At 46.1% G+C, this 19,622-nt stretch overlaps 5 protein-coding genes and 1 pseudogene across 5 annotated transcripts; 2 read left to right on the forward strand and 4 right to left on the reverse strand.

The window, feature by feature from the left end:
• The first annotated feature begins 2,280 nt into the window (after window positions 1–2,280).
• Window positions 2,281–7,312, forward strand: LOC121602115 (hemicentin-1-like). The gene is made up of 7 exons (XM_041930881.1): window positions 2,281–2,389; window positions 4,854–5,010; window positions 5,083–5,231; window positions 5,298–5,775; window positions 5,834–6,036; window positions 6,106–6,790; window positions 6,859–7,312. Exons 2-7 carry the CDS (start codon window positions 4,947–4,949, stop codon window positions 7,098–7,100), a joined length of 1,821 nt encoding a protein of 606 aa, XP_041786815.1. The 5' UTR covers window positions 2,281–2,389; window positions 4,854–4,946; the 3' UTR covers window positions 7,101–7,312.
• Window positions 7,313–8,410: 1,098 nt separating this feature from the next.
• LOC121602110 lies at window positions 8,411–9,571 on the forward strand (annotated as a pseudogene).
• Window positions 9,572–9,689: 118 nt separating this feature from the next.
• Window positions 9,690–10,672, reverse strand: LOC121602111 (serine-protein kinase ATM-like). The gene is made up of 3 exons (XM_041930873.1): window positions 10,609–10,672; window positions 10,165–10,534; window positions 9,690–10,096 (listed from the first exon to the last, which is right to left on the reverse strand). The coding sequence occupies exons 2-3, from the start codon at window positions 10,197–10,199 to the stop codon at window positions 9,718–9,720; spliced, it is 414 nt and encodes a 137-aa protein (XP_041786807.1). The 5' UTR covers window positions 10,200–10,534; window positions 10,609–10,672; the 3' UTR covers window positions 9,690–9,717.
• Window positions 10,673–10,834: 162 nt separating this feature from the next.
• LOC121602104 (serine/threonine-protein kinase ATM-like) lies at window positions 10,835–14,067 on the reverse strand. The gene is made up of 7 exons (XM_041930869.1): window positions 13,951–14,067; window positions 13,583–13,875; window positions 13,385–13,506; window positions 11,981–13,325; window positions 11,582–11,854; window positions 11,320–11,435; window positions 10,835–11,249 (listed from the first exon to the last, which is right to left on the reverse strand). The coding sequence occupies exons 1-7, from the start codon at window positions 13,982–13,984 to the stop codon at window positions 10,835–10,837; spliced, it is 2,598 nt and encodes an 865-aa protein (XP_041786803.1). The 5' UTR covers window positions 13,985–14,067.
• A 2,077-nt stretch (window positions 14,068–16,144) lies between these two features.
• On the reverse strand, window positions 16,145–17,742 carry LOC121602105. The gene is made up of 3 exons (XM_041930870.1): window positions 17,560–17,742; window positions 16,423–17,512; window positions 16,145–16,359 (listed from the first exon to the last, which is right to left on the reverse strand). Exons 1-3 carry the CDS (start codon window positions 17,740–17,742, stop codon window positions 16,145–16,147), a joined length of 1,488 nt encoding a protein of 495 aa, XP_041786804.1.
• A 349-nt stretch (window positions 17,743–18,091) lies between these two features.
• Window positions 18,092–18,547, reverse strand: LOC121602106. Its single transcript, XM_041930871.1, has 2 exons — window positions 18,238–18,547; window positions 18,092–18,166 (listed from the first exon to the last, which is right to left on the reverse strand). The coding sequence occupies exons 1-2, from the start codon at window positions 18,475–18,477 to the stop codon at window positions 18,092–18,094; spliced, it is 315 nt and encodes a 104-aa protein (XP_041786805.1). The 5' UTR covers window positions 18,478–18,547.
• Between the last annotated feature and the right edge of the window lie 1,075 nt (window positions 18,548–19,622).

The raw sequence follows: 19,622 nt of genomic DNA on the forward strand, positions 1-19,622 counted from the left end.
GTGTTTAGTGATAAATTCAAACAAGTATAGATTAAACTGCTGCATAGCACGCCCATATCACAGCACATTCCCATACACAATCAATCTTAAGTCCTACCTTACATTAGATTAGAAACTAAGACCATTCCTCAGTTATCCATTGAATGTAGCAAATAAATAAATAAATAAATATATAAAGTCTCTGTAAATACGTTGGTCCTTGCGCTAAAGAAGAGAAAAAATTAAGATCAATAAAAGCATGGAAGCAATATGTGGTTGACATCAAACACTTTTCTTCAGTGATAAGGTGTTACTGTCGCAAAAAAAAACTATTTAGACATTCAAAAAATAAGTTTAAATTCGATAAGGATTTCAAAAAGATTCATAACGTTTGGTAGAACTGACGTATAAGGATGGACTGGAAAATGTTCAACAGGAATACAACCAACAGCTCGTGGAAGAGGTCTGCCTTCAAAATTGGCCTTACGACAAGGCCGGGCCAAATACAAGATTGAATGGGAAATCCAAGCTAACAGCTATCATAGCATAGGGCCCAGTAAATGTCATCATTTCCGATCTCTGACGTATCATATTAAATGAATATTCGTCACTAACGCACAGGAGATCAAAAGCAGAGGTTAAAAGTTTACTTCATCGAGAGGAACACGAATGAGTGTTACGAACATATAATTGTACTCAAAATAACAAACAATTATCCATCAAATAAGAAATAAGGAATTAGTTGAGAAACTTTCTATTAATTCCATCCTCCAAACATACCAAATATGAAGAAAACTATTTAACGCCCTTGACTATCTCAATTTGAATCAACTTTACGAAAGACACAAATTTTAATAGATTATTTAACAAATCTCCAAATATGCTCAGTTACAGTAGCTTATCGAAACATTAATTATGATTTGGAGAAAATAAGCAATAAAAAGGCGAAATAGTCCCGCTAAAAAAGGGACGAAGCCAGTGAAGTATTTCGAACTTGAATATATCAGACATTGTAAGAAATCTACATTATTGGAGTATGATTTTCATGATGTCATTTTGATTATGTTAATGCTGAATTTACAAAAAAAAAAAAAAACGAAAATCTTTAAAATATTAACAATTGCACCAAAAATCGCCATGATTTATTTACCACAATAGGAATTCACCACGCTTATTAAACAAACACTCCCACAAATTCCCACTGGTCTCCCCCAAAATGCTCGACAATCGACCCTCAGCCTGCACTCCGAAAGGGCGGAAAAGCATCCCGCTGGTGGTCACTCATTCTCAACCGAAAAGCCCGGAACGTGAGCGATCGTTACGATCGTAGCAGTCACACTTGCAAAACTTCCCCGACCGGCTCACGTACCGGCAGTTGTCTCGGTTTCGGCCCCAGCGGCCACCACTCCGATCGCTGCTCCGTTCGTCGCTCGAGCTCGAGCTGTGGCTGCCGGAGTGATCGTCCCGTCCAAAGACACGCCCCAGGACCTCCCGCACATGATCGGACGTGGTGTGCTTGGCGACGGCAACCTTCCCAGTTTGCTTGCCAACATCACCACCCACTTCTATTGCGGATGAAATGTGTACAACGGCGGTAAACAATAGAAGCACACCGATCAGTGTCCAACGTCGTGATGGACCCGAAACTAAACGGAGGACGGCGGGTTGTTCCATTGGTTTGTGCAACGGCAAAAGCTCCAAATTTAACTAATCGAATGGACGGTGCGGTCCGTGTTTTATGGTGCTTAGTACAGTTTGGTTTGCGTGAATCCCCATTATAATTGTTCGCTATTAGACTAAGAGCGTAATGCATGAAGATCGGACAGATAGGTGATCATTACAGCTCACTATTGATATGTAAGGCTACAATAACCTTGGCAGAATTGTACCGCATCAATGTTAGACCATGAAACTACTGACCAATTATTCTAAAAAATGATTGACGAGTGTGTGTGTGTGTACATATATATGAAACTAAACCGCTGCGATCAGTGTTGTTCATGCAAAAATGATCGTTTTGATTATCTTTTGACCGTTTTCAAATTGGGCGAGGGAACTGAGTTTTATGATATACCGTCGCCGTCGGATTTTAAGCATTTTTCTATTCAAATACACCACCAGCTTCGTGTATGCATGTTTCAATTTAATCCATGTTTATGCTGAGCCTACCATACGCAAGCTTTAATTATTTTCATCAAAATCTAAATCAAGATCCCATGCTTAACGATCTCCACCATCTATACTCATCTCATGGGAAATAGAACTATGTTTAACTGCTTCAACTTCCGCCACAATTCTCAACGATTACATCCCAGCTGAAGATCACCAATGCAAGGTTCATGGACATCGCGTCCCAGTTCAAGGGCGCAGCAGCTTAGCCATGATCAAGGTGTCAACGCCTTAAGCAACGGTGAGTCAGACACAATGTATGGGTGGGGTAATGTGACAAAGTGAGCAATCGGCTCGAATAAATCTCATGATCTTAAATGATTCAATCTGTTTCTCCAGGACCAGAAATAGAGACAAGAATAAATGCTATCATATTACATCAAAAGATCAGCAGTCAGTGAGAAGATTGTACTGCAGATTCTTCGTTGGGGAATGATGTAAATCTAATAATTACATGTGTTCGAATAACAATTTATCTAATTATGTTGTTGATGCCAACAGAATTGTAACATGAAGCACGCATTGAGCCGGAGTTTTCCGGTGTTGGCCAAGTTCTATTTCAACTAATTAGTACCTTACTAATTCGCTCGATCATTAACCAACCAAGGAAGATGATGATGATCACCAAGAGTGGATCTTTTTCCTTCGTTTGGCTATCATTATTAACCTATGCGATCTTTATATTTTTGATTGAAATTGGGGACTTTGCCACATAGGACAATGCCATCGTACGTGTATAAAACCTGAAATTACATAAACATGTTGAAGCACTCAGCATGACACCTACTTGACTGATCGCTGGAGGAATTGACGATAGATCCGTCTATACATTACGGTTTTCCCAATTTATTTATAGATTTGATAGCATAACTTCAAATTTGATACAGTGCCCTGCGGCCCACTTCTTATCTATCAGGGCAAAAAGAGCCAAATAGTTCGGGAGGAGCTCATAGTGAAGCAGTCACCTTCCTAATGCATTATCTTTGCCGTGTTTGTCCATTCTGATAGTTGGAATCTCTAATATCCACTCTTTCCACTCTATGACATCGGGAAGCTCATGACCGATCAATAACAAACCCTGTTAGATGTTAAACTATGTATGATCATTCGTATATCCCAGAAAATGATGGATTGATGATTCTGCCGAATAAGCCCATCATTTGATTATGGACTTATTAGGATTAGTGTAAGAATAGATCTAGCGTTTTAGAATGATTATAAGAATGATTGATAGGATTTTAGAGGTTTTTAAAGCATTCAAATAAAATGTATGCTTACAAATAAAAAATCGACATGAAGCGATAACATGGGATGATAATATGATTGTAAGTTCGTATCGTTAATCTAACACCCAGTTCTCGAATGATAAGACATAGTTATGGCGCTGACAGTTACATAAGAGCAATAGGCGTTCGCTGTTCTGGCGGGTTTGGACTAGAGGTGGGCATTTCGGTTTATTTTTAAGTGAACGTGAGTGATACCGAGTCGTTCATTGCTGTGAACGTGTACGTGAACCGGTTATTTCGTTGTTTTTTTTTGCAAACAAGTCTGTGAATCGGTACACTTTTCGAAAATCGATACAACTACAGATTAATCCGTTGATCTAATCTAGTGATGGATAATCCGTGATGGAGTGGTGAATCAACTCCGACTCCAGTGCGCAAAATGTGAATCCGACTCCGGATCATAACCGGATTCGACTCCGGATCAGTCCAGATCGGTCCAGATAAGTCCAGATCAGTCCGGATCAGTCTGAATGAGTTCGAATGGGTCTGGATGAGTACGAAACTTGAAATGCAAAATAATTACCCGTTTAGATCGAATTTCAAGCACAATTCGAAAAGGTTTAAAATTGTAATTTTTCAGTCAGTATCATATCAAATAATGTATTTAGTGGCTAAAAACCACCCTCCACACAAAATTACACCAAAAGTAGCGCTTGATTCAGCTCACGCAGGTTCTTCTCGATCGGTCGGTAATAGAGTATCTTAAGAACAACCTGTCCTTAGGAGAGTATAGCCAAGCGTTCTATTTAGAAATCGTACAAAAATGAACGACAAGTTTGGATTTTTGATTGAAGCTCACAAAATACACTTTACGTTAAATAAAGTTTGTTAAACAATTGTGTCTACAGTTGAAGGATTGAGGGAGAGAATGATTCTATTCGCTTTCACGCTAGCTCACAATTAACCATGGAGCCAGTAATTCACCGATTTATATATCGATTAGTAGATCTACCTCTGAGTGTTTCTAAGGTTAACGCTCCCTCCCTTGTACTGTTAGCGGAACGAATTACTCATCCAAAAGTAACTAGTTTCTTTTCTGTACATTTTGTAGGAGATATTCCCTCATCTAATTTGCGTCATCTGTATTTGAAAGCAGAATTCATCGATTTGAACAGCTATGGATTAAATCAATCTATGGATTAGATACATAGCATATGATATTTGGACAAAAATAGCACGAAGATAACATTGTTTAATTAGCGAATTAAAGATAACACAGTACTGCGACATTTTTAAAAATCCCTTGTGAAATCACTCAAGCACACGCCCAATCTGGGAATGCGTGAATTTGCGTTATTTGTTTGTGTGTTTAAACGGACGCACAAGCGGGGAGTGAGTGAGCGGGAACGAAGGTTCTACCAACGTATTATGAATCATTGGCAGAATTGCATTTTAACACGTTCTATCTTAATCGCACAGCAGAAGCAGTCACCCACGGAATGTCGTGCCCGTACGATGGTTTGGATTAATTCGCACTAATATAGCACAAAAAAGCTGCACTCCACCAACAAGATGGTACAACAATTGTGCAAAACAGTTTTAATATTAGTGAATCTCAGCGTTGCGCTCAGCATTGGTAAGTCATTGTTAGTCATAAGTTTTAAGACGTTATATTATATTTTACAATTTTATACTCTATTTCCCTAAGTAAAAGCATCCCTCATTCACATCAGTGGTCCAAGAATTGCGGTCCAGTACAGCAAGATACAGCTGCGCTGTATGGCTTCCACCGGGCAGAAGCCTTTTCTTTGGTACTTTTCATCCAACGGATCTGCAGCAGCACAATATCCAAAGGAGGTAACAAAAATCCGCTCCGCTTAATTGCTCCCTCTATCTTAAACTATTTCACTTTCCAATTCCAAGCCACTCGGTTCACATCCTTTCAGCGCGATCCGGTTCGACACGCACGGAGCAATGCTAACGATACGTGCGGTGGATAGGACACACGTCGGTAGCTATCGTTGCTGTGCCACTGACACACTTTGCGCTACCATGAGCCTGTTCGTGGTGTCCGCCACGGACGATCCTTCGGAGCTGCGACCGACCGACAGCTTGGGAGGTGGTGGTGCTGTGCTGGATGTCCAAAGCGATGGAACGTTCGAGCTGGCCATCTTTCACGCACCGCTGCTCGAGGGAGAGATTAGCCTCGAACGGGAGGCGGGCGCCGTACGGTTCTGTGATCACTTTCGCCACCATGCGGAAGAATGTAACGAGCAGCGCATGAACGGTGTCGTAGCGTACAGTGTGCGCAATGCAACGATGGAGGCGAGTGCACAGTTTCACGTTAAGATAACGACCAACAAGCGGCTGGAAGTGATGCATCTGCACATTTTAATAAGAGGTAAAAAGGAAGGTCTTCAATGTGATCGTTTCATCGCTTCATACTATTCGTTTTGTAGGTAAACCTATCGTACGGATGGACACTTATTCTGTGTTAAGAAATTTAAGCCACATCAACTTAAGCTGTCAAGGACATGCTTATCCGACGCCGAACGTTACCTTCACTTACACACCATGCCTTCCGACGGCAATGGACCGCTTAAGCGACATTCAAAGGGATGCCTGCGAGAAAAGCATAACCGTACCGCAACACTTGGAACGAGTAAGTGGTTTGAATTAAACGGATATTTGAATTCTAAAAATACTCTTTAATGTTTCCCTCGCTCATCAGCTCTCACCCTTCAACCACACCACCATCTTTGAGGTGATCATCCCTTCCTGGCCGGTACAAAAGCCCGGCATCGTGTCCTGCCGGGCATCGAACGGTGAAGGATCTTCCTCGATCGAAACGTTACTGTTTGTGCGCAATTTCCACGAGCCAATGCAGTTCCGTATCGAATCGCCCACCGATGTGGTGCTGTACGATGACACCGTGAACATAACGTGCCAGGCGGACGTTTACAACTTCACCAACCAGCTCACTATCCATCACGGTGGAAGTAGCTTTCATCTTGCCGGAGAACAGCTCGGTTACGCGTGGACGATAACGTACCTGGCGCACATCACAAACGACTCACAGAACGAGGTAGTTTGTGAAGGTCACCACAAGAATGGGACCCGGGTCCGCAGCACGCTCAATCTATCGATCCAGTATCCCTCGAAACCGCACGTTGTGAGTGTGAACGATTCGGTGAACGTAACGATCGCGCACGGCGATGCGGTACGGCTCGAGTGTGACATCGACGGTACGCCTTCGCCCGACATTGTGTGGTTTAAGAACGATGCGCACCTGCGGCATGCGCAGGGACATTTCGTGCGCGTGGCGCTCGATGAGGACGAAACTCGAGCCACCTACCGGTGCGTCGGTAGAAGCCGTTTGGGCAGGGCCACCAAAACGTGGTACATTGTGGTTGAAGGTGAGGAGGCGGAGATGTTGAGCAGGTAATGGGATAGTTTACTCATTTTGACGCATGATCTATTACAGAATCGATGCGTTGGTTGCTGATCGGTGGTCTGGGAGCGGGTGCTCTGATTGCTTTGCTAGTGATCGGCACGGTAGCGTGGAGCGTGGGAGCCTATCAACAGCTGCTGCACCGGCAGATGGATCTGGAAACGCAACTAAGGATGAGCAAAGAGAACGTAGCGGACGAGCTCATGACTGTACCGTTAAGTCAACGGAACTACAACATGCCCGGCATGGGCTCAAGCTTGGTGCATGAAGCCTGAAAGCATCCCATACGATAGGACTTACTATCATGCTATGAGGCAATAGCATAGCATAGTATACGAAAAAACAGCTTTAAAAGTGATTAGGCTTACGGACTGACGGAGATCTGCATGGACTCTGCATGGATGGGAGGTTGCAGCCAGGGACCGAGCATCCTGGAGAATTATTGTTGACCGGGCCATGTCACATCGACGTGCTCTATCGTGAGCAGGCCAACAAGAGAGAGAGAGAGAGAGAGAGAGAGAGAGAGAGAGAGAGAGAGAGAGATTCTCAAGGAGATAATTTGCATTTTCTTCGCCTAACGACTTACACAGTTATAGTGGCTTATACAAGCATATTGCATAATGAAACATGAATGGGAATAAAATCGTGTCAGGTCGTACGAATGAACAATCCATCTCCATCATGAATTCAAATCCCAACTTCACCTAGCTCTTTATACGCAGCTCTATATTTCACAACCAATGCAGTTAAAGAAAATGCTCCATTAATGGTTCACAAGTATTTTCATTTTACCCAAATTATAGATTCACAGTCCATCACTGATACTAAACAAGTCCCGAAAGGCTCTATAGGGCGACATGTCCACGTAGAACTTTGCGCCAAATTGAAGAAGCAGAAGAAGAAAAACAAGAAGATGTTATACATTATTAATTTGAAGATTTTACGTTGAACCAGTGACTTCTTTTACCACTTTGTATTTAAAACAGAGAGCAATCAAATAATATTTTCAAGAAACAAACGGATTATATGAAATAATTGAAAATAGTTGTACTATTTCTTCCCAAGTTTGAGTTATTTAAAAAAGGGTTATTTTATTATTTACACCATTCGAATTAAATTTAAAAAACAGCATAAGCAATTGCTATTCATGATATCAGAAATTGTAAAAATTGTATTAAATATTGAAAATACAATCTAATAAAAAGTGAAAAAGTGTTATGTCCTTAAGGTTAATCAAAAGCTATTGATATATTTTTAAATGAAGAAATAACGAAGAGCTTGTGTAAAGAAAGTAATGCTTGAAATAATAAAATAATAAAACGACTGTCGCTTAGACAAAACAAAAATCAGAATGGACCACCCTGTACCTCTGTTTTTGCTAGGATATTACATTTCAAATCGAACATAATTTATAAAAAAAAGAAATAATTAAAAAAAATTTATTGAAAAAATCATCACTCTTATAATGTAAAAGCATAAATGATTTAATAACAAAAATCAACAAACTTTCCCTTTCTTATGTTGCTATAATTCCTTCACACCGTCTACCATCATCAGATGTTTATAGCATGACTGTGTGTGTGTGTGTGCGCTTCGTTTGTTTTGATATGCTGCCGCGGAAGCGATAGCATATTCCCCTCCGGTTGTCATCTACGCTCAGTTTTTAATTTGTATTAATCTTACTTTAACCTTGCCCTTCATCTGCTGCGCAAGTATGGCCACTCCTTTGGCAGGAAAGCTAGCCCTTGTGACCGGTAAGTATGGTGGTTCGTGAAGCATCCCCTTAGTTAGCAGTTGGTTAGTAACACAAGTTAATGCTTAAACACCAAAAAACCGGACCAACTATTACGTAAACCAGGTGCCGGTTCTGGAATTGGCCGTGCGACAACCAAACTGTTGGCACGCGATGGTGCGATCGTTGTAGCGGTCGATCGTAACGTACAGGCGGCCCAGGAAACGATCGCATCGCTCACGGCGGGCGACAATGCGGCCTACGAGATGGATGTTTCTTCCGGCGACAGTGTTGATGCCGTGCTGAATGAAGTGATTGGCCGGTACAAGCGACCACCGACGGTGGTCGTTAATTCGGCCGGTATTACCCGCGATAACTTCCTGCTGAAGATGCCCGAGTCCGACTTTGATGCGGTGATCAACGTGAACCTGAAGGGTACGTGGTTGGTGCTGCAACGTTTCGGCCGGGCCATGATCGAGCACGAGCTGGCCGGTTCGATGGTGAACGTGTCGTCGATCGTTGCCCGCACCGGCAACATCGGACAGTCGAACTATTCCCCGAGCAAGGCCGGGGTGGAAGCGATGACCAAGGTGGTGGCACGCGAGTTCGGCCGGTACAACATCCGGGTGAATGCGATCGTGCCCGGGTTCATCCACACGCCGATGACGGGGACGGTGCCGCAGAAGGTGAAAGATATGATCATCATGCAATGTGCGTTGCGGCGCTTCGGAAATCCGGAAGGTATGATAAGTGTTCCTTGGTCAATTGGAATTAGATTAGAGTAAATTTAGAATATTTGTTTGCAGAAATTGCGGAGGTAGCAGCCTTTTTGCATCGGAAAAGAGCAGCTACGTAAACGGTACCTCGATCGAAGTCACTGGCGGATAAACGAACAGAAACGATCCATCTTCCGCCCAATACGACGGCTCAAAAGGATGATACAGGTGTTACAGCTCAAAGCTACCTCGTACAAAACCATACTACCTCCCTCAATTGTGCATTTAATATTGAGAATGATTCAAATAGTTTTTTTTCTCAAAATTTTCTAACAACATTTTGCAACTCATCGTGTCATATGCATGTGATACATGTATGTAGAAAACGAAAAGAAATAAATAAAAGATAACACTATCACCGTAAAGTCCCACACACTCACTTGCTCACAGGTACGGTTGCCATCCCGCAAACACTTGACAGAGGTTGCGCTTGTTCATCGCGTTGAAGATTAGCATTTGCACCTGTCCATCGACGGAGATGTACTTGTTGTCCTCCTGGCCAAGCAGCTTCTCTTCCACCTGCATCAATGTACGCTCGGCCGTCACATTGATATTCGCCCCATCCATCGGTAGACCACCGACCGCTCCATCGGCCTCATCAGCGTCACCCGAAGGCGAAAGGAAGGCTTGCTGTTGCCGACGGTTTGCTTTCTTGTTCGACAGCACGTTCCACGAGTAGAGCGGATCGTACAGCAGCACCTCCAGGATGGCGAGGATCACCGTCTGATTGTTGCGCAACACTTCCAGCGTTTTCTCGCACGATCTGGAAAGCAATGGGGAAAGATTGTTTGGTTTAATAGCTGCACACTTTACCAATGAACATGTGCTTACTTGCGGAAAACACCCTCAACACCGCTTATCCCCATGCCATCCACAATGTCACGCGTCAAGCGGAACGGGACGGTCTCCGGGGTGGGCAGATTTTCCCCATCTCGAACGCTATGCCAAAATCAATATGGATCACCTCCCCTGTTAGCTTGTCGATCAGGATGTTCTGCACGTGCCGATCGCCGATGCCCAGCACGTACCCGATCATCGAGCTGGCGGCCACACTTTTGATGTAGTTCTGCTGCCGCTCGAACCACACGCCCGGCTTCAGGTACTGCTCGAGAAAGTAGTGCCGAAAGACGGGCCGAATTTTGTCGCAGATTTCTTCATAGTTTTTCAGCTTCTTCGGCAACGTCATGCCGGCCACCGCGTTCTGAGGAAAAGAGGAGCATTTTTCAACATCGTTAATATTCAAACAAAAAAACGCTCTCAACAGCTTGTGCATACATTGGAAAACTTTTTCCGCGCCGCTGTCGGTTCCAGGTCCTGCGGCCGATATTTGGCATGCCCGAAAGTAGCCACGCACCGATCGGCATCGTGTTGTTGCACCATTCCAGTATGCCGCTTTGCCGCGACAGCGGTACCACCTTGTACGTGCGCACGGACAGCTTCCGGTGCGCCGTTTCCTTATCGTGGCGCAGCAGTATGTTCATTATACCGAACACCTGCTGCATTACCGCATCCTGGCGCATATCATCCTTCCCTTGAGCAGCTGCGTCCGTTTCGTACCGTTCAGGCAAAGGCAGGCAAGCTTTTTCGGCGCATTAATTCCACCGACACCGATCACCTTCGCATCCCACCGCCTGATGCCTACGATGTGTGTGCGATAGTTGCCGGTTTTTAGGACGGGCAACTCCACCGTTGGACAGTGAATGAGATCCAAGCTTTCCAGCTGCCCGAGCGGATCACGTTTCGTCATGGTGTACTCCCGGAAGGAAGGACTGCTGGAGAGCGTTTTGTTGGCCAGCTCGATCAGGGCGAGATTCATTCTCTCTGTTTGGTGCAACATTTGCTCGAGCGTTGGTTCTTTGCGCAGCTTTTTGTACACCTCCCGCACACCCATTAAACGGTTATCGTTGGTGGGAGTTCTTGAAATGTTTGAAAAAGCATTTAAATTCAACATAATGTGTTATTCCACTACAATTAACCAACACTTACTCATGGTCCGGCTGATCCTTATACGCATGCAGCTGCGCAAACACAAACGGAAGCGTGTGATGGGGATGGTCCAGGGCGCATCTTATCAAAGCTTTCTGCACCAGCGCACCGACCCACTGTCCAGGCCGACGCGCGGTGTAAGCTGCGGTAAAACGGCAATAAACTTGTACGAAGGAATGGTAAGCAGCGACTCTTCGATCAACTCCTTTGCGCTCGTATTTTCCTGATTGTTCAACCACAGCGACATGATCCTAAATATCACCATGTCGCTCACGATCGTGCTCTGTTTCGCGTACATCAGATAATAGCACAGTGCCAGATTCAAGTAGTCCCAACGATTCTGTTCCACCTCTTCGGCCGCTTTCTTGTCGCGCTGCAAGTTTTTCTGCATAAAGTGAAGCGAACGGCCAAGATCCTTGCGCCTCTGATCGGTGGCACGTTGCGTTTCCTCCTTCAGGCGGATCAGCTCGACCTCCATGCGGGCGAGATTCGTTTTCCGTGCCTCCCACTCCTGAGAGCGGATGAATTTGGTGAGCTGCAAGAAAGGGAGGAGTAAATTTTCATTTAGTTTACCCCATTTAACATTGAAATGCTCCTCAACCTACCCGCACAAACTCATGATCCGCGTACTTCGCGACGGTGTGCTGCACGGTGAAATTACGATCCACTTCGAAGCAACGATGGCTGGCGGGAACGTTCCCGGGCGAGGTTTCTGTTCGCCACCGGCCGCTGCCGCCGCCGTCTGTCTCGACAGCACAAACTGGACACACTTTTCCGCTTGTTGAAAGTAGTCCGAGCATAGCGACTTGATCTCCTGCGAGTGTCCTTCGGCAAGGAACTCACCGTAAAGGCGACACGCCACTCCTTTCACCATCGGATCAGTGTACTTGGTGCTGTTCATTACTTCCCATGCGAGCTCTTTCGCCAGCACCGGCTGGCCGGCACTCCAATTGAGCTGTGCATTTTCCAGCATCACCACCGACTGCACGTTGGCCGGCAGCTCCTGCTTCCCGATCAGCACCACATTCCGTATCGCACAGTCCACGAAGCCTCGCAGGCGCGATTCGTGGATCAGCAGCAGCAGCGTGCTGTACACTGCCGGCGGTACCCATTTACGTTTCGCACGAATCCCGGCCGTGCTGAAGATGGACAGCCGCTGGGAAAGGATCGTTTCCAGCAGCGTGAACTCGCTGTGCGGCAGCTCGTCCTGTTCCCTCCACCGGTTCAGCAGGTCCTGCTCGCAGTCGATCTGTCTGGAGAAGTGTACCTCACCGAAGTCTTCGATCTGCTGCAGCATCCGCAACCGGCACAGCCCGTGGTAGATGTGTTTGGTGGATTCGATGCTGGTAAGCTTGAAAAGCTCGCTAACTGCACGCTGCGCTGCCACGATCGCACTTTCCACCGCGAGTTCATCGCGCAGCTGCAAACACTTGAGCGCTTTGTAATGCGCTCGCTCGAAGGATCGCGACTGTAGGAGCAGCGCGCTCGAACCGGCAGCCGGTGCTCTCTTCGGGACATTGGGACCAACACCGCCGTCCGCGTCGACTAGTACATTCCAGTCGGACAGCCGCCAGGCACACTCGTAATCAATCTGTTGCGGTGCGACATGTAACGATCTAGCCAAACCGTACAGTGAGGAATCTTTCAGTGTTTGCAAGATGGCATTATGTTGGCCCGCACTGTCCAGGGCGCTATCTTGCGACCACGATGAGCTTGCATCTTGCATTACCAAGCATCTGGCGTAATTCTGCTCTAAACGATAATATTCCATCCGTTCCTGGATTGGGTTAAGGAATGATTTTACTGCATCGTTTACACCGATCGCCAAATGGCACGATTTCATTATGTTTAGCAGTTCCGGATGTCGTTTGGCATCATGTTTTCCTTGCTCCTCTTCCTCCCGGTACCAGAGGTCACCGTAAAGGATGGCTTTAAAGTGTGCCTGACAGAATTGAGACGCTTGTGCGATTCGTAGATAGTTAACGGCAATTTTGTACTGTGGAAAGCTATTACAAATATTATTTTTTAGGAAAAGTATTAACAAAAATCTGTAAATTACACTTACCATTGATTATGTATCCGAACACATTCCACAATGGTAAGCATCAGTTGAATAGCTTTCGGGTCATTGAAAATATTGTGAACCTCATTTTGAATGGCAGCGAACTTGTTGAAAAACTCATTAATCTGCAAAAAAGGAAGATATATTCAAATATTACCTTATCATCCGTGGCATCTACTACTGTGCAACAAGAGCACTTACAAAGCTGCCCATGCTATCGATGATTGACTCTTCGAATTGCTTTATCGTTATCTGTACCAGCAAAGGGACAAGCTTCTCGGCGAATGCCGTTTCCTGTTCGGCCAGCTTTTTAAGCATCGTATTTCCCAAAAATGACAGCAACGCGGCTGACAGCTGCTGCACGAAAGCGCTATACTCGATCCGTTCGATGGCGAGCATTGGCCGCAACGACAAACTGCGTCCGGTGGTACGGGTGAAGAGTTTGATATCTTCCGCAGAAGTTCCCAAAAATGGGTGCAGTGTTGGTAGTTTGGCTGTTAGAGATACAAATATCATCGAATTTAGGATTTAAAATGAATTTCTATATGCAATTTTGTTTAGAATCTCACCCGCCAAAGCATGGAATGTTTTTCCGTACAGCATTTTGTAGCAAACCTGTGAGGCGTAGTTTGCAACCGGAACGTTTCTGTTCGTTAGCAGCTCGTTCAATTCGCTCAGCAGCACGGCAGCACACGTTCGATTGCCTCTTTGGAGTTGTTGATCTAAAGGGAGATAGAAATTTAAAATTAAATGATATTGCTACTGCAGAGGGCTTTAAAACAGTACCGTATCGTAGGCAATCGTTTCTGCGTCGGATTTTAACAGCATTGTTCCCAGATCGATTGGTCCTATTTCACCCAAACATCGGAGCGCTTCCATCGATCGCTTGTCGAACGGCGAGCTGCGCACAACTTCCAGCAAAGTGTAAACTAACCGATGAAGAACGCTTTCCCCACTAGCACCCGACGATGCGCTTTGCTCGCTCAGCTCATCGCACAACAATTTTAGATCTTTCTTTTTTGTGGTGAGCTACAATAAAAAAATTAATAATTATATAACTTCCAAGTCACTCAAAATACAGCAAAAACTTACCACAATCTTCAGCGCAGCCAAATCTTCGTATCGTAAATTGGGCAACTCAATCAGCGCCGCGATTTCTTCCCTTGGCAGCACATTTTCATGTCCGGTCGTTTTTTGGCGCGATATGGCAAGCCGGAGCTGATCGAATCGTTCGTCCTTTGGTAGATAATTCAGCTTACCGATCGCACCCGCAAACGCGGCAGAGTGTTGTAAGATCAGAAACCGTAGCAGGGTTAGCGACTTTTGAGAAATCTCCGATGCCGGATCGACATTTTCCACCTCCAGCAATGATGACACTATGAAGTGCAAATGTTCCGAGAGCAGCTCGCACGCATCGCTAGATGCCACCACGTGCTCCAGGAACCGCCCGAAGCTGTTGAGCGTGGCAAGTCGTAGGGCGGAAAGGAGGACAACGAGTTGCACAGGAAATACACCACATCTCGCACGAGATAGGGTTTGAACGCGCGTTCCTTCTGTTGTCCGATGTACTCTTTCAGATGATCGAGAAACACCGCGTACTGGAAGAGGTGAACCATTTTCTGTTCTGGTTCTTCAGCTGCCCAAAGCCAGCGTTTGACATCCGTTAGGGTGCGTTCGATTGGTGAGCTGTTTTTTAGACACAAATTGCTCAGCAGCGTGTACTTGAACGATTGCGATCCCCATACCGACTGTTTCAGGTGCTCGAGCGCCGTCGAGTAAGTGGCTTTGCTAAGCGACAGATCGGCAACGAAGCAGCTTGGCAGGTCCTGCTCCAACAGCTTGCCCAGCTCGACGTGATCGTTCAATCGGTGGGTGAGATGTTTGATAATTTCCGACACGTAATCTTTAAGATCTACCGTGCTTATTATAGGGGCAAGTGCTTTGTGCATCCGACTAGCCATTGCATCATACTTGGGCGCCATCCCTTCACATTTGGCGTACTTGGGCAGAAGGAAGAAACACATTTCGGCAGTATACTCTGGAAATGAAATGGAAAATTGGTCATTTATCATTTTAAATTCATGCAAACGAAAACATACCTTCACCATTTCCGCCTGCTGTACGCCAATCGATTTGCAGAACTGTTCGAACCGTTCCGGCTGCATGCAGAGTATGACGAAGGAAATGTTTTTCTTGAACAGTTGGATAAACTCTTCGATCGTGGCGATCTTTCCCGCTAGACGGAACGGGAAATGCAGCAACCGATTCCCTTTGGTTAGCCACAGCTCGAGTACGGTGTCCAGGTTAGCTTGAAGCAGCTTGCAGAAGTCGATATCGCTGGAGGTGCGCATAAGCCGTATGGTGTTTGCCATTTTGTCTAGAAGAAGGACAAAAATATGATTATAAAATAATAAAACATTAATTGTTAGCTATTGCTGAAACAACTCTTACCATCGTTTACGTTTCCCAACTGAACGAGCAGCACAAAGTCGCACAACGCGCGCCGGCGCAGCATGAAGCAAATGCGAAAGATGCCCAACAGCAACTGAAGGCAGCCGCTAATCACGTTCATTCTCTCATCGTTCACGTCCATGCCACCGTCGGCCGCTACTAGCTCCTCGAACTGAATTTGATCGTACAGTTGCAGTTGAAACTCGTAAAAGCTGCACGGAACCGACGAAAGGTCGGAATGAGACCATTCGAGCTGCATGAAGTGCAGAATATTCCTGACCGCTTCCAGCTTGATCCGATAGCTTGGGCTGCTCAGCAACGGCACCAATCCGTTGTAGATGCTCTGGTGCGTTGGCGTACGGATGTGCTGCGGGTAAGCGCGAAGCAAGATACTTCACCTGCGCCAGTATCTTCACCTGCAGCTCGGTAGAGTACGTGTGTTTGGCGCACTGTTTTTACGAACGAGTACAGCACGATCGTTACGTTGCGGATCATGTCTTCGTACGGGCTCACGAAGGTGGTTAAAGCTGAAACGAATTAAACGCAATTTGAGAAGAGAGTTCAGTTGATCACAGCTACAATTAACTTACCACCGTACAGATCGATAATCTGCTCCGTAATGTCAGGATTGGTGTAGTGGTTTTTGCACACATCTACTAGGTTTCTCATTACCCATACGGCCACCACTTCATGGGAAGGTTGCGCCAGCAGTATTCGACACAGATCAAACAGATAGAACAAATCCAAACTGCAGAACACATTCAGTTCCAACCGATCCAGCAGCTCGTGAGCCTCGTTCAGGCTTGGCCCTTCGTACTGCAGATATTCCGCTACGACGTGGAGGAAACATCGCTGCAGTTGCTCTTCCGTGGCCAGTTTATCCGGCTGCAACACGGTCACGCACTGCGAATCCTCCCCCTGCTTCAGACTGATCTGCCCGATTGCCCATCGCATAATGAACGTGTGTTCGGTTTGCTGCAGCAGCTTCCTTACCGACGGATGGTAAGGGCCACGAAAGATGGCCAACAATCGTTCGGCGAGGTTTCTGGTTTTGATCAGATTCAGCGTGGCGGCTGCATCGTTTTTCAACAGCCGTTCAAATCCACCGTTTAGTAGGTCGAACTTGAGCAGAACCTTTTTGTACAGCGGGCTCCTGGTGCACTGGTGCTCATCGTACGCGGCGTGCAGCAGCAAAATGTTGAGCATCTCCAAGTACAGCTCCAAATCGTCGCAGATGCATGCCAATCCATCGGCTAAAAAATCATTCCCATCGGGCAGGATATGCTTGTCGAAGCTTACAACCTCACACAGGCGCAAAAACAGTGGTTCGTTTATGTTGTACGAGATTCGTGCGCTGCCTTGCAGTGATTCCGCATCAATGCCTTCCTTTTTGTGCTGCTCCAACGCTAGCAATTCCTCTAAACTATGGTAGCGAAGTCTTTGCTCGAGCGTTTGCAACTGCCCGTCTCGCTCCCGGTAAAAGGTATCGTGCACTCCGGCGTGTGTGTGCCGCTCTGTCTCATCCATTGCGCAACGTGTAGTCACCACGCAAAGGATCGAAATGCGTGCCAGCGTCTTTGCGCTCAGCCGCTCCTTTGCGTGCAGTATCGCTTTCGACTGTGTTTCGCGCGTCTGCGGATAGAGATAGTTGAGCAGCTTGGTCAGCACACACCGTCGACACTGCCGAGACACTCGGCGTTGCCCACCGTCTCCAGGATGGACAGCACCGTGCCGACGTTAAGGTTCGTCTTCTCCACGGCATAGGTGTAAAAAGCTTCCAGCACGGTGCCGTTAAGGAAGCCGACGTTCGGATACTTCCGATGGCGAATCAATAGCTGCAGCAGGAGATTAGATTTAGCGCACGTTCTTGCGGCGGTGTTGGTGCAGGCACGGAACGCAGCGGCTATCATTTTGGCCCAAAGCTCGCCAATCGATTCACCGCTGGCCGCCGCTGTGTTCAACAATCGATGGGTGGACTTTTGTTCGAACGCGAGCAGCACGGAACAGCACTGGTAGAAAGCATCATGCTCGTGCGGCGATTGTAGGCTCGGTTGCACATTGCACAACAGTTGCAACAGTTGCGCATAGTCGTCGCTAGTAAGTGCTGCCTCATATCTGTATAGAACCGCAGAAAGGATGTACAACCTGGAGAAAATGTTTATTATGATCTTTTCTAGATGAAAGAGTAAGCGTGATCGTACCAACGCAATTAAGATGATTTGGAGCAGTACCGACCATCTCCATGATGCTTTGCAGTTGTTAAACTGTTTGTTTCGTTTTGCGGCCGTTTTCTTCGCCGCTAGATTCCTTCCAATTATCCTCGTTCCAGTACACCTTTGAAAAAGGGATGATTAAGAAGTAGTATTTTACCTTTAAAATGCAGAAAAAAAATCAAATAGTCTTACCGTATAACACAACCGGGCGGCAAAGTCAATGAAACCATCAGCAAAAGGGGCCTCATTCGAGCCAAAGAACGAACTCTGATCCCGTGCCTTCATTTCACTCGTCAGTATGTAATGATATTCGCGCAACGTTTTCCTTCGCGCTTCATCGTCCTCGACCTGCTGCACACCGTCTCGGGTCAGTGGTTTCGCAAGGGTATGAGATTTTCCTCCCGGGTACAACATTATCAGCGATAGATGCATCAGCCGGAACAGTGGCGCTTTCTGTTCCTTGCGCAAGTTTGCTTCCTTGTAAATTTTCACCGTGCATGGAACGAGCGACTCCAAAATGCAATTATCTTCGTCTTACATCCACCGCTATCTGCCCGTGGCGCAATCAAAGTGTGATTAGATTTAGCTTTGAAACGGAAAAAACTCACGCCGGATGGTGTTAAACGCTACTTACCGCTTCTGTTATGTACAAAGCGATGTTTATTATATCGCATAAAACGTTACTTTTCTTCTCGTTTACCGCCTGGCGCAGGTGAACAATCAGCCGACTCAAATAGTCCGCCAGCAGTGTTTGCATCGAGCAGTTGGCTAAAAATTCACCACAGCCAGCGAGAGACAGTTGGCCGCCAGGTGCTTTGGTACGTGCGCTGTATCCAGCATCACGAAAGCAGTCAAGATTTCTGCAAAAAAATCCCCGTTTAATACTAAATAAATAATCAACCTTTCCACCCCTCTGCTTACCTTTCCAGTGCTCGTAGCTCACCGGCGTTAGGCACCACTTGGAGCACAGCACGAACTTGTTTCAGCACGTGCAGAAAGCAACACACAAAAAACTGTCCCGCATCGCTTGATCATTGATCGCGCGCACAAAGCACCCGATCAGCTGGCTGTGCGGTAGCTGCGGCGCATCCCGATCCATCGCCAGCTCAACGAGCTTGTGCAGCACCACGACGTAGTCGTGGTTCTTGCTCTGCACCTGGGCCGTATTGGGCGTAGCTCTGCTTCTGTATACCGTGGTAAGCCGCATCCAGCACCGCGCACCCACTGCGTCTCGAACGCATCCGATGCCTGTAGTCGAGAAAATCGTCCTCCCGGTTGTTCAGGATGGTGCTCATCTTGTTGAACGCCTTCTGCCGCACGGTAACCTTCTCGGACGACATCTCCACCAGCGCAGACAGAGGTCCGCGGTCCATCACCGACATTCTGTGCTGCTGCTGCTGGACGAGGAAGCGGCCATCGTGGTTCGTGGGCGTGGTTTGTTTCAAGTTGTTTCTGTAATGAAATTTAAAAACATAATTTAGAATTTATATAAAATAACCCTTATCTCCTTTTAACCTTCTTTCCGTAAATCCTGTTGGAACTTCTTGTTCGTACGAAAAGAAAATGCAGACCAATTT

Source organism: Anopheles merus, unplaced genomic scaffold (assembly GCF_017562075.2).
Source record: "Anopheles merus strain MAF unplaced genomic scaffold, AmerM5.1 LNR4000301, whole genome shotgun sequence".
Taxonomy (NCBI): domain Eukaryota; kingdom Metazoa; phylum Arthropoda; class Insecta; order Diptera; family Culicidae; genus Anopheles; species Anopheles merus.